This window comes from Rhinolophus ferrumequinum, chromosome 9, assembly GCF_004115265.2.
Source record: "Rhinolophus ferrumequinum isolate MPI-CBG mRhiFer1 chromosome 9, mRhiFer1_v1.p, whole genome shotgun sequence".
NCBI lineage: Eukaryota > Metazoa > Chordata > Mammalia > Chiroptera > Rhinolophidae > Rhinolophus > Rhinolophus ferrumequinum.
In genome coordinates, this window is record NC_046292.1 from 1145746 (window position 1) to 1157949 (window position 12204).

General features: G+C 61.4%; 1 protein-coding gene across 3 annotated transcripts in view; it reads right to left on the bottom strand.

The window, feature by feature from the left end:
- The window catches only part of MORN1 (MORN repeat containing 1), a 56010-nt gene that overhangs the window by 40590 nt on the left and 3216 nt on the right, over positions 1-12204 (bottom strand). For all 3 annotated transcript variants that reach the window (XM_033113372.1, XM_033113373.1, XM_033113371.1), the window contains 3 exons: positions 10951-11041; positions 10281-10368; positions 49-145 (listed from right to left, as the gene is read on the bottom strand). In XM_033113372.1, coding sequence (XP_032969263.1) covers positions 49-145; positions 10281-10368; positions 10951-11041 — 276 coding nt within the window. The remainder of the gene's footprint in view (positions 1-48; positions 146-10280; positions 10369-10950; positions 11042-12204) is intronic.

Here is a 12204-nt window from a genome sequence, read left to right on the forward strand (position 1 = left end):
ACCTCAAAAGGGCCACAGGAAGGCGGGGGAGGGGCCACGCACACCTACCCACTGGGCGGCCGTTGATCCACATCCCATGGTAGCCGACCCCGGAGCAGTGGACCATGCTGCCCAGTCCACTGAAGACGTCGCTGTGCCACTGTCCCTATAGATAGAAGCACAGGCCTCAGACAGGCTCTGGTTCTCACAGAGGGTGAATGCCAGGGGCGGCCTCCACCCTGCACAGCACCTCTGGGCTCCCAGGCTCCAAGGGGCCCCTGGGGACCGGAGGCTGCTGGAAAACCATGCTGTCCCGGGGGGGCGAGGGCTGAGAAATTACACTGCATTTGAATGCATCCAATTTGCTTTGCAAAAATGCACTCCCCTTTGAATTTTAAGAAGCCAGGAAGTTTGGGAACAACAGCACATATACAAAATTCAAACAAAAACGGGCTCTAAAGGGCACACTTTTCAGCACAAAAACCCTTTCACACACAGATACCGCATCTATGCCGGGCCACAAAGGAGACCCCACCTGCGGCCGGAGGGCAGTCAGGAGCGGGTGCTCCTTCCTTGACAATGGAAAGGCCAATTAAAGACACAGTTTGAACCCACACAGCGGCACCCTCAGGGAATGCTGGCTCGTTGCACCCCCAAGGTGGCCTCCCCCACAACAAGCCTCTCTTTCTAAACCACACACGCACAACAGGGTGGAAGAATAATGTAAAATAGCAGGAAAATTATTTTTGTGGAAAATTTCAAGATCGTAATGGTATTTTATTTGACTATGAATTACTCCTATTAGAAGAAAATGTAGCCAGAGGCACGTTCAGTTCTATTCGCTCTTCTGCAGAAGCTAACTGGGCCCTGGGTCCCTGCCCTGCCCTCCAAGTGGGCCCCAGGCCACTCAGCAGCTGGGGCTGGGCTGCAGGCGGTGCTGGGTTGGGGGTTGCTGCCCACAGGGGGACCCTGGGTCTCCATAACTCCAGCCACAGGCTTGGGGAAGAGATTTGGGGAGGAAGTGCAGCCGAGGCCGGCCTTCGTGTGGCCCAGCACAGCTCAGCCTCCAGGTCAGAGCACCAGACGACTAGCAGCCCCTGTGGGCACCTGTCAGCGGTGGAGACACAACAGCTCGCGGCTTCAGGAGGGGCTGGGCTGCCAGCTGCGGCTGCCAGGTGGGCAGAGGCATGGCTGCCTCCCACCGGAGGCCATGGCTCCTGGCTATCCTGGAGCTACAGGGTAGCCTCATCACTCCAGCCCCAAAACCCAGGGAGCTGGGTCAGCCCTGTGACAGTTCATGCCTCCTGAGCCCAAACACTGGCTGTGTCTGGAATACTCAGTGCCACCCACGCTGACATTGCAGGTAGTTTCTCCACGTCCCCTAACCTGTGGCTCATATGTGCGGGCACCGGCCAAGCCCAGGTGGAGGCGGGGCACTGCTGTCCCGCAGCCTGAGGACTCACTGAGGACCACCAGCCAACCCACTGGGCCCTGTGCTACCCTCCTGGGCTGGCGAGGAGGGAGGCCCACCCAGCAGCAGCAGCAGCAGGGCGACTGCCCCAGTTACCAGTTGACCATCCCCAGGCCCAGCACAGCCTCCAAGCAGCATCTGTGGGTGCTTAGGGCTCCCAAGCCCGGGTGACAGTGCACGCGAGTGCCCGCATGGGGGCGGTGCATGTGCTGTGGGCGCCTGTGTGTCTGTGCGTGGCATCCAGGGGTGGGGCGGGGGCAGCAGTGCTCAGGGCTGATGATGGGGGCGCTGGGCGGTGGTGGAGAATCCTGGGCCGAGCTGAGCTGCTGTCCCCAAGTTGGGATGGGGACAGCCCTGGGAGGGCAGGACGCCCCAGACACCGTATGCCGGAAGCGGCGGGAAACGCCTATGGTGCAGAAGTTGCTGGACCACTTTCCTTACTCGAGGACCCTTGCCCTCCCGCCACCACCCGGGCCTGAGAAGTTACCAGCTCTGACTCAGGAAATGGAACTCACAGCCACGTGAGACCCGTATGAGCCAAGCCGAACTCACCACCCCAACACCCCCTCACCCTTTTGCCTAGAAATTCACGCCCTTTTGGGAGGCTTTGGTTCTGTGCTCGAGTCGGGGCACAGAAAGCCTGTGCTTCAGTGTCCGCCCAGGCACCGGGGGTGGTGGGGCCCCAGAGAAAGCCTGGGCAGAGGGCCGGTGCCGCAGGCCAGGGCGGCCACGCAGCAGAGGGCCAGTGCCCTGCGCTGTCCGCCCTCCCTGAGCGGAGCTGCCATGTGCGCGCCCGCTCTGTGCGGGGCAAGTGTGCTACCTGCCAGCACAGCGGCCGGCAGTCTTCCGTCAGGTCCTGTGCCGTGTGCTGGGGCCCTGGGGCCGGGCCAGGTGCCAAGGCTGCCAAGAAAGGTGGGAGGCTAGGAGTGCAGATGGAAACTGGCTCCGGAGCTCACTCTGCACCGACCTCGGACAGCTGCACCCTGCTGTACTGGGGCGCCGCACGTCCACACATGGGGTCGCCGCTCCCTGCCACTCCGGGGTACCGCACGTCCACACATGTGGTCGCCGCTCCCTGCCACTCCGGGGTACCGCACGTCCACACATGGGGTCGCCGCTCCCTGCCACTCCGGGGTACCGCACGTCCACACATGGGGTCGCCGCTCCCTGCCACTCCGGGGTACCGCACGTCCACACATGGGGTCGCTGCTCCCTGCCACTCCGGGGTACCGCACGTCCACACATGGGGTCGCCGCTCCCTGCCACTCCGGGGTACCGCACGTCCACACATGGGGTCGCCGCTCCCTGCCACTCCGGGGTACCGCACGTCCACACATGGGGTCGCCGCTCCCTGCCACTCCGGGGTACCGCACGTCCACACATGGGGTCGCCACTCCCTGCCACTCCGGGGTACCGCATGTCCACACATGGGGTCGCCGCTCCCTGCCACTCCGGGGTACCACAGATGGGGCCTCACCCCGCCTCATTCTCGTGGTCCTCCATCTTGGGACTCCAAGTGCTCCCGCCAGATGGGAAGCAAGTCATGCAGCCCTTCATCAGCTCCTTTCCCTGCCTTTCTCCTGGTTGTGGCACGTGTGTGTCTGATCTGGTCCGAGGGACGTGACCTTCCTGGAGGCAGAGTCACCCCTCCACGGACTGGCGCGTGCATTTACTGGCTCTATCAGGACAACGTGGGGCTCAAGTGAGCACAGGCTGAAAGCCTCTCCAAACAGCACGATGACCACTGGGCCCACTGACCGCGACGGGTCCGTGTCATAGTCCCACAAGAATGGCCATTTCCCGTCTCTGCTGGCCCTCCAGTCTGCTCCGCCCTCTGTGACAGGCAAGAGAGAGGGAAGGCAGAGCGGCTGGCTGCCGGCCAGGAAAGAGGGGCAGAGGTGAGCAGGTGACAGCCACGGAGGGCAGCCTGCGGGCTCAGGGATCCACCCGGCTGAGCCGGTGAAAAGCTGCCCGTGGAGCCGTAGTGTGCCCATCAGGCCTCGAAGCCCGCTACACCCCCCAGGGGCTGAGTGGTGTCGGGCCCCTGTGCAGTCGTGGTTCGGTTACCAAGGACGTGTGCCCCCGACTCTGCGCCCATGGCACAGAGGTAGGCGAGCGGATATCCAGGGCTCAATGGGGAACTTAACCGGGTGCACACATTGCCGTGACCAATGTCACCACCCAACCGCACACTCTTCTAGTCAACGTCACAAATCCTACATTTGAAAACTGTGACCTTTCTCAGCTGGCTGACGCACGACCAGACATGGATGAATACGTCTTAATGAGGAAACAGCACCAGGGCGTGGGCTCCTCACCAGAGGCTGGGGGCCAGCGGGCAGGGCATCGCGCGCGCCACTGCCCTCTCTCCTCCTCCCGCCCAGGGGAGGCCCCAGGAACGGCGGGCGTGGGGAGACGCCCGTGACAGGGCCCGTGACAGGGCCCGTGGGGACTGCCTGGGGCCTATGTCCACACCGCAAATAAAGCAAGGCTGAGGGGGACGGCTCCAGTGTTAGGAGATGGTCTCGCAGGTGACGGTGAGGTCACCGTGTCACCCTGCAGTTGCTGGGGTGACCCCAGGACCCTGGGGGTGATGCTGTGGGCAGGTAGGTGGGTGCAGCTCGGCCTCTGCATCTCCCACTAGGCTCTTCTCCTGTCGCAAGTGGCTGAGGCTGAGCTGCAAGTCTGGACCGTCCCCACTTCTTGGATGACACTTTGTCGCGATGAATTGGGATGAGGGGAAATCCTTGAGTGCTTCCCCACTGCAGCCGGGTTTGAATACATTGGGAGAAGTAAGTACTTGACACTTCTCACTTCAGGAGGCATCCTGCAGTTAATCAATGCTATTTTTCTCCCCGAGGGAAAAGTTACTATGCGATTATTGGACTCACTTCTGTGCCTGTGGTGCCCCCCGCCCCCGCTCTCCCGGCATGAGGGGGGCCTAGTCCCCACCTGGCTCAGAATCTCCCGGCCCCTCCCATCAGTCACTTCCCCTCCAGCCCTCCCTGGGGAGCCAGGGCCCCTCTCCCGGGTCTGCCTCCGCCAGTAACCCACCCCAACATTGCCAGACCTCGCACCAGAAGTGCTGAGGACTTTCTTTGAGGCCATGGGCTCACAGACCAGGTAGGGTGGCCTGGGGACAGGCCATGTGTGAGGATGTGGCCCCAGTCAGCTGCTGGGCCCTGTCTCTCCAGCTTTGTGGCAGCGGTTGGTGGCATGGGCTGGGCACCCTTACCACCCATCTCCAGACACTTCTCAGTATCAGCAGGGTCAAGTATCCACGCTCCTGATCCTCAGTTGCTTGGATTCCAAAGTGCGAACTGTGCCAAGTGTTTCTGACGCAAACATGAGCTGCCTTCACGTGTCTGACACTGTTGATGCCCGAACCCCACAGGAAACATGGGGCGGGGCGCTGGTCCCACAATGACCCAGGAGCCCAGACCCCTCCTCCCACATACGCGTTTCACGGTCCTGTGTTCAATGCGCCCGAGGTCACAGCCGCACATTGCTGGACTGGGGCCGCCTGGCCCGAGGACGGTGACCTGGGGACATGGAGGCCCCTGGCATTCCTGCAGACTCACAGGGGAGGAGCGGGGAGGCTGGAAGCCCGCGCCAGGTGAAGAGGCACACAATGCCAGCCACCTGCTCTGTGTGCCTGGCAGGTGTGCCACCCAGCAGGCATCCCTCGGAAAGACAACACAGACACGCAGCCAATCGCACGGAGCCGGGGACTGCACCGCAGTCACACAGGTGGGCTCTGCTCGATGTGCAATCCAGTGCCACGGTTCTCTGACCAGCTTGAGCTGCTTCCATCCCGCCAGGCGGCCTGCTTGTTGCTATGGGCTCCACACAGATTCCCCCAGTGACACTGCCCCCATAGGGGCAGCCGTGTCCATGGGGGTCGCCAACCTGCAGCCACGGCCTCGGGAGGAGCTGGTGAGCTCACTGCCCCTGCCAGCACCGGGCACACGTCGCCAGGTCCCACGGAGGTCGAGGCAGCAGAGAACGTGCAGCATAACGCACGCCAGGACACGAGGCGACCCGCACACGGGGTGTGGGGGAAGCAGAGGCAGGAGACACTCTCGGGCTCCAAGATGAAGGGGTTACGCCCCCGGGCCACCAAGCCCGAGTGTGCAATTGCCATCGTTGGAGCAGGGCAGACACTTGGCTTCTTTGGTTTTATTTTCTGATGAAAGATGTTAACATTTTCAGGAATAAATTTTTCCAGGACTAATTTTTTGAAGTTTCAGTATAAAGCTCTGCATCAGGGAGGACTGGCAACTGGGTGGCAGAGATGGCTTTGCAAAGGGCCCACCTGCCCCTGGGAGGGAGGGTGGCCGTCCACCGCCAGACTCACAGGCCCTTCTCTGGGGTGCTGGCCACCCCACTCCACGTCCCCCTGAGCACCTTCAGAATGGCTCGTCCCCAGGGTCAGGCTGATGTCACCGGTGGCCGAGGGGGAGCTCCAACATACAGCACCCACACACTCATTGTGTCCTAGTCTTTTCAGAAAATAAAATTACCTTGAAATAAATAGAAAGCAGTGTGCCGGGGGGGTGTGTAGTGTGGGGAGGTGACCTGGTGTGGAGGACGGTGCAGTGGAGGCTGCCATGGCCCTGCCTTGGGGCGCAAGCTGTGAGGGGAGAGACCAGCTGTGCACGGACACCTCACATGGCCTGGCGGTGACATGGCAGCAAGCACGTGCCCCCAGGACAGTGGCTATACACGCTGGTGGCCCAGCCAAGGGAGACATCCGAAAGGGAGGGCAAGGGACCTGTGCAGCAGAGTCCTGCCAGGGACTGGAGACAGTGTCTCCGAAACAGCGGCAGTGGCCGCGGAGGAGCAGGCTCCGCTCTTAATATGGTCACTGTCAGGAGGGCACACACCCATCTGTTTTCAAAAAGACAGAAAACAACATGCATTGGCGAGGACGAGGGAAGTGGGGACCCGTGCACGGTGGGCGGGAGGGTAAAACGGTGCCACCGCTGGGGACAACGGTGTGGAGGTCCCCAAAACTTAAACAGAATGGCGTCACCCAGCAACCCCACTCTGTGTGTCCCCAAAGTTGTCAACACAGGGTCTGGAAGAGGTCCGTGTACACCCACGTCCTCAGCGGTGTCATTCAGTCGCCGAGAGGTGAGCCACCCAGGCGTCCATGGATGGATGGATGGATGGACGGGCAGACAAGCAAACCGTGTCCATCCACACAGTGGGAGCGTATTTGGCCATAAGAAGGAAGATTCTGACACAGGCCACAGTGAGGATGGACCCTGAGGACACTGTGCTGAGATAAGCCAGTAACAGAAGGACAAGTACCGCCTGACTCCATTTATACAAGGCCCCTGGAGGGGTCCAACCCCCAGAGACAGAAGGTGGGACATGGTGCCGGGGTCTGGGGGAGGGCTGGGGAGTGAGTGTCTTACGGGAACAGCGGTTCAGCTTGTGAAGAAGGAAAGTTCTGGAGATGGTGGTGGTGACAGCTGCACAGGGTGAGTGCTGAATGTCTCTGAGTTGTACACTTAATGATTAAAATAGTAAATTTTGTGTGTATTTTATATTTTTCTCAAAAATGGGGCTAGATATTTGCGTCGGGAAGCCTAAGGGACAGCTGCCCTCAGGGAGACATATCTCGGGGTGTGGCGCCTAACTCCCTCTAGGGACTCCATGGCTCTCAGGTGACCCCCACACCTGAGGCTGGAGGTGGGGCCCAGGAGGCGTCCCCACAGCACTGAAAGGCCTGCGCTGAGACCGGAGCACAAGTCGGTTGTCGCCCTGCGTCCACACCCGTCTAGAAGCCGTTTTAAAAAGGTGGACGGAGGGCCCGGGACTTCGGAGCTGACCCCAGAGCTGGCCTTCCCTTTAGGACTGTGTGCCAGGCTCAGGTCTTCTGGTCACCGTCTGTCCTGCTGGTGACAGCGGCGTCCTCAGTCCTTCCCACCCTTGCTTACAAGGACTCAAGCGCCCGAGACAGAGGCCTGTCCACACAGGACAGTGCTCCCACTGGGCCACCAATACGACCCGGGGACGGTGTGTCCAGCTGGCAGCACTCAGGGCCTCAGGTCACAGCCAGGTCATCTGCGGCTGAGTCTCTGAAAGGTGGGGGCAGCATCACAAGCTGTGTGAAACACAGGCCGACGGGGCTTGAATCCCTGGAAACGTGACTCGGAAGACTAGGCTTCTGTGCCAAGAGGGACAGTGTGGCCTGTGACACCGAGGGGGCCACTGTCAGGGCAAATGCCGCCTCCTCACAAGCTGGTCTAGGGCATCCCCCAGCCCAAGTGCAGCCTGTCATTAACGAGAAGCCAATGCCCGCTGGCAGGGGTGGGCTGCCCCCTGGTGGCGGGCGACAGGCGGTGGGCGCCCGGCCAGGCGGGCGTGTGGAGTGCACTCCAACGGCCCCACCCCCTCCACTGAACCACGATTAGCAGGGGAGGCCCGAGCAGGGCCCCAAAGTGCTGGGAACACTGATGCCCCGTGAGCCGCCCCTGGAGGTGGCCAGGGGGCCGAGGCACAGACTGGCCTCCGGGGGTGGAGCTGTGCTGGGGGCAAAGCCTTTCGTAATTCTCTGGAGGGACCAGAAGCTCTCTGCCAGTCCTGCCCTGCCACTCCTGGTTTGGGAGGACTCCTCTGTGCCTCGGTTTCTTCAATTCCCTTTGGGCGTTGGGAGACTTGATGATGTGAAGAGCCGAGGACGTGACACCTAACAAGACGAGTGGCCGGCACCTGTGCTGCACACTAGAAAGCTGGTTCCCACAGTCGGCCCAGCCCCGCGAGCTGTGGCTTGGACACTGTGGGGACGACTCCAGGAATAGTGCGGGTGGCTGATGGCAGGAGGAAGGTTCCGACTGGGTTCCTTACGTGGCCGCTGGAGTTTGTGGTGCCCACAGTGTGCCCCAAAGGCTGGTGCAATGAGGACAGAAGGACGTCCCCCTTGGGAGTTTTGGCGGGTCATGGCAGCATTTGCAAATGGGCTCAGGAGCCGCCACTGCATCTGCCCAGGTCCGCAGAGCGGTGGCAATGTGGATGCGGAATCCCATGAGCACCTTAAGGAAACAGGCTGGATGGGTTCGCCGTCCCGGGAGTGGCCTATGGTGGTTTCACTGAGCAGGACTGTGTTCTACCAGCAGGGCAGAGGGCACGCTGGGAAGCTCTGTGTGCTCGCAGCCCAGCTGACTGCACTCCCATCCCAACAAGGGCCCTGCGCCCGTCACCAATTTACCATGTAAGCCCCAAGCCCACCCTTTGCTGCTCTGTGCTGTGGTACCAGATCCTGGTTTCTGTTTGCCAGCTGGTGCCATGCTGGGCTTTGTCCACACAGGCTGCTTGCTGCCAGACCCGGGTCCAGTGAGTCCACTCAGAGATCCTCAGGTGCAGGGGTTGCCCTCGGTGCGGTTCTCTGCACCTGCAGTGGCTTCCTGTGCACCGGGCCAACACGCTGCAGCCACCCCCCCAGCTCTGCAGGGTGCGGGTCGTGGAGAGGCTGAGCTTTTCCCCCCTCATCTCACAGGCCCATTCCTTCCCAAGCTTTGCTCTGGCTTTCACCCGAGAAACCGGGCAAGGACGTGAATTCACCTGACATCGTAATTCTGCAACCCACACAATTAAGTTTCGTGTTTTAGCCCTGAGGCTCTGAGACATGGGGACCTTCGGGCCGCCATGGGCTTCTCTGACTGGCTGGGCCTTCGAAGACCCCAGCAGGTCCTTTTCTCCCCGTAAGTGCCCCAGGACACTCGGGAGGGTCCGATGCACGGGACTGTCCTGGTGCTGCCGATTCTGCACTGTCACCACGTGCAGCAGCCCTTGGGCCCTTGATGCAGCTGGCCCCATCTTCAGGGGTCTCCTGGGCCAACTCCACATTTGTTATCTCCGTGTTTCTGCTTTTACCCATTTCAGGGGTCGCCACCTTTCACTAGTTAGCAGTTTCCATGTGGCTGCCTGGTGCGCTGCTGGTGCTCCTGCTTAGATCCCTCCCACCTGGCTCAGGAGCCCCCTTGCCTCTCCTGGGCCTTGGACTCAATACCCACTCAGTCAGCACATCCAGGGACTTTAGCTGCAAGCCACCCACACAGGCCGCGAGCGCCTCCTGCTGACCACAGTGCCCTCCACGTGAGAGCCAGAGGGACCTTTCAAACAAAAGGTCAGACCAACAATTCCTTGCAGCTTCCTCTGCTGCTCAGAATAAAACTCCAACCCACAGTGGACTTCAGGGCCCACGCGTCACCCCAGGGGACCTCCCTCCCTGTCCTGCCCTCCGGCCCAGGCCCCACCATGCAGGCTCCCGCCTCAGAGTCCTGTGCTTGCCCTTCCTGCTGTCTGCGTGCCCTTCCCCGCAGTCTCCAAGGAGCAGCTCCTTGTCAGCACTCAGGTCTCCGCGCACATGATGACTTCCAGGGAGGGCTGCCCAGCCACTCTCTGGCCACCAGCTGCACTTCGCTGGCTGACACACAGACCAGCGTCCAGCGAAAGAAAAATTGATGGATTCTGGGGACCTGAAAGGGTTTCGATGTGCCCTTCACCCACGTGTAGCACCTAAAACCCACTGCCAGACCCAAGAGATAGCACCTGCTGCGGTGACGAGGGGAATGGGTGCAGAGCCCGCGAGGACATGGGGGCACCTGGGCCCAACGGCACTTCTCATCAGAAATGCTTCCCCAGGTGGCAGGCACCTCACCCCCAGGTGAGGGTGTAGGGTTGTGGGGGCGGTTCAGGAACCAGCTCCTTAAGCCTCCATTTGTCACCATCCCTACCTCGCAGGGTGAAGAGTGGCACGAGCTGCACCCACAAGAATGCCAGGCCCTTCCTGGGCCCCAGGAAACTCGCAGGTAGTTACCTCATAGGTGGAGCCATCTGCGCACCACAGCACCCCGTGCCCCTGACGCTGGTCCCGAACCCAGTCGCCATCATACTTGTCACCGTTCCTGAGGGACAAACGCAGAGGCTGCTCTCAGGCGGGGGAGAGCCAGGTGGTGGCACTGACTCAGACCGGCCCCTCCGACCGGGCTCAGCACGCACCACCGGGCTGCGGCAGAAATAGGCCCTGAGCAGATGGCCGCGAGCTGCTGCCGTGCCAGGGCCAGCGCAGGGGGCAGGCGGCCTGGGCGCTCGGCGGGGCGTGATGACAAACGCCAGCCCTGACGAGGACACGGCCACCAGCCCCCAGGTCTGCAGGATTTGGAGAGGACAACGGAGAAGAAAAAGAAAGGGCAAACCCACAAATTCAAATGGCAGGATTTTGCACAAGAAACTGGCCCAGGAGTTTGAGGCCTGATGTCCAGCCCTGCGGCCGGAAGGAAAGAAAGTCTCAGAGGCTGCACCCCACCCCCCACCCCCCATCCTTCCCATGAGGTATTTTATTGGGGGCGGGGTCACGTTGTCTCTAAATATACAAATAAGCAATTCCAGTCACCGAGGGAGAAAGTGCAGAATCACACCAAACACAGCCGTACTTTACCGACTGGACATTAGGGGTGGGGGACAGGACGCAGGGGCTGCGCACTCACTGAAAGGCCATCTGCCCTTGGCCGTGTCGCTTGTTGTTGTGAAACGACCCCCGGTACACTTGCCCGTCCTGGTCCACCAGACACCCATGTCCTAGCGAAGGAGCCAAGAGGCCAGTGTCAGCTCAGGCCTCCTGCTGGGCAGACCCCCCCTGGAGGAGGTCAAGTCACCACCCAGGCCACGGGACTCAGCACCCTCCCCACCCCGGCCACCCTTCCAAGGGGCAGTTTGATTTTGGACGGCGCCAGCAGCCGCGACACCAGTGGAAGTGGCTCTGGGGTCTGTCTCTCAAAGGTCCTGAGTGAGGGTGGGAGGGCTGCCACAGAGGGGTCCCTCAACCCCCCCACTGAGGCTGAAGGGCTTTGAGTCTGGCTGGGGCAGCGCTGCTACCGGCCAAGATCTGTTTGCCGGGAGTTTGTTTACGGCTGTGCGGGGCTGGCCTGGGTCTGAAGGCAGAGGAGACATGTGTGACAACACGCCTGCAGCGTGTGTTTGGGATTTTCTGGTTCTGGACAGTCTGCAAGTATGAGGGCTTTCCGCCTTCTTCTGTGGACAGGCACTGGACAGAAGGAGAGAAGCCACAGCCCCGCTCGGATGCGCTGTGATTGCTCTGCTGCCTCGGGGTGGCTGCTCTTCCAGGACCGTGAGCACGTTGGCCGTGGGGCCCAGCTGACTGCCTGCCCCGTCCTCCTGGAGCAGAGTCCGCCTGCCGCACATGTGGCCTCCGCACTCCTCTCAGCAGAAGGAGGGGGACGTGACTGAGCTGAGGCCCCAACAGGGTATGTGCTGCCGGTCCCTGGGAGCCCTGATGCTGCAGCAAGGACCCTGTGACTGCAGCCCTGTGGTCGGAAGACCCGTCCAGCTGAGCCCAGGCCCAACCACTGACCCTGGGGTTGCGAGCAAATAATAAAATGGCGGTCGTTTGGAGCCACTAGGTTTTGGGTGGCTTGTCACACAGTGGCAGCTAACAGATGCGTGACCCAGGCTGCAGGCATAGTCCCACACACTGCACTAGAAGAGACAGCTCTGAGGGCGGAGCGAGGAGCATTCTGTCACCTCCCACCCCCCCTCCAAAGTCAGGCAGGCCGGGGCAGGGGTTCTCGGGCCTGAGTGGATACCAGCCTCCCTGTTCACGGACAGGTCCCTGAGGCTACCCAAGCCCACGAGTCTGGTACCAGGAGGCGTGCTGGCATCCAGGTGCCCTGCCTCATATGGCGCCTGGCGCGTGGCTGCAAACCCTGGGACGTGGCGGACGT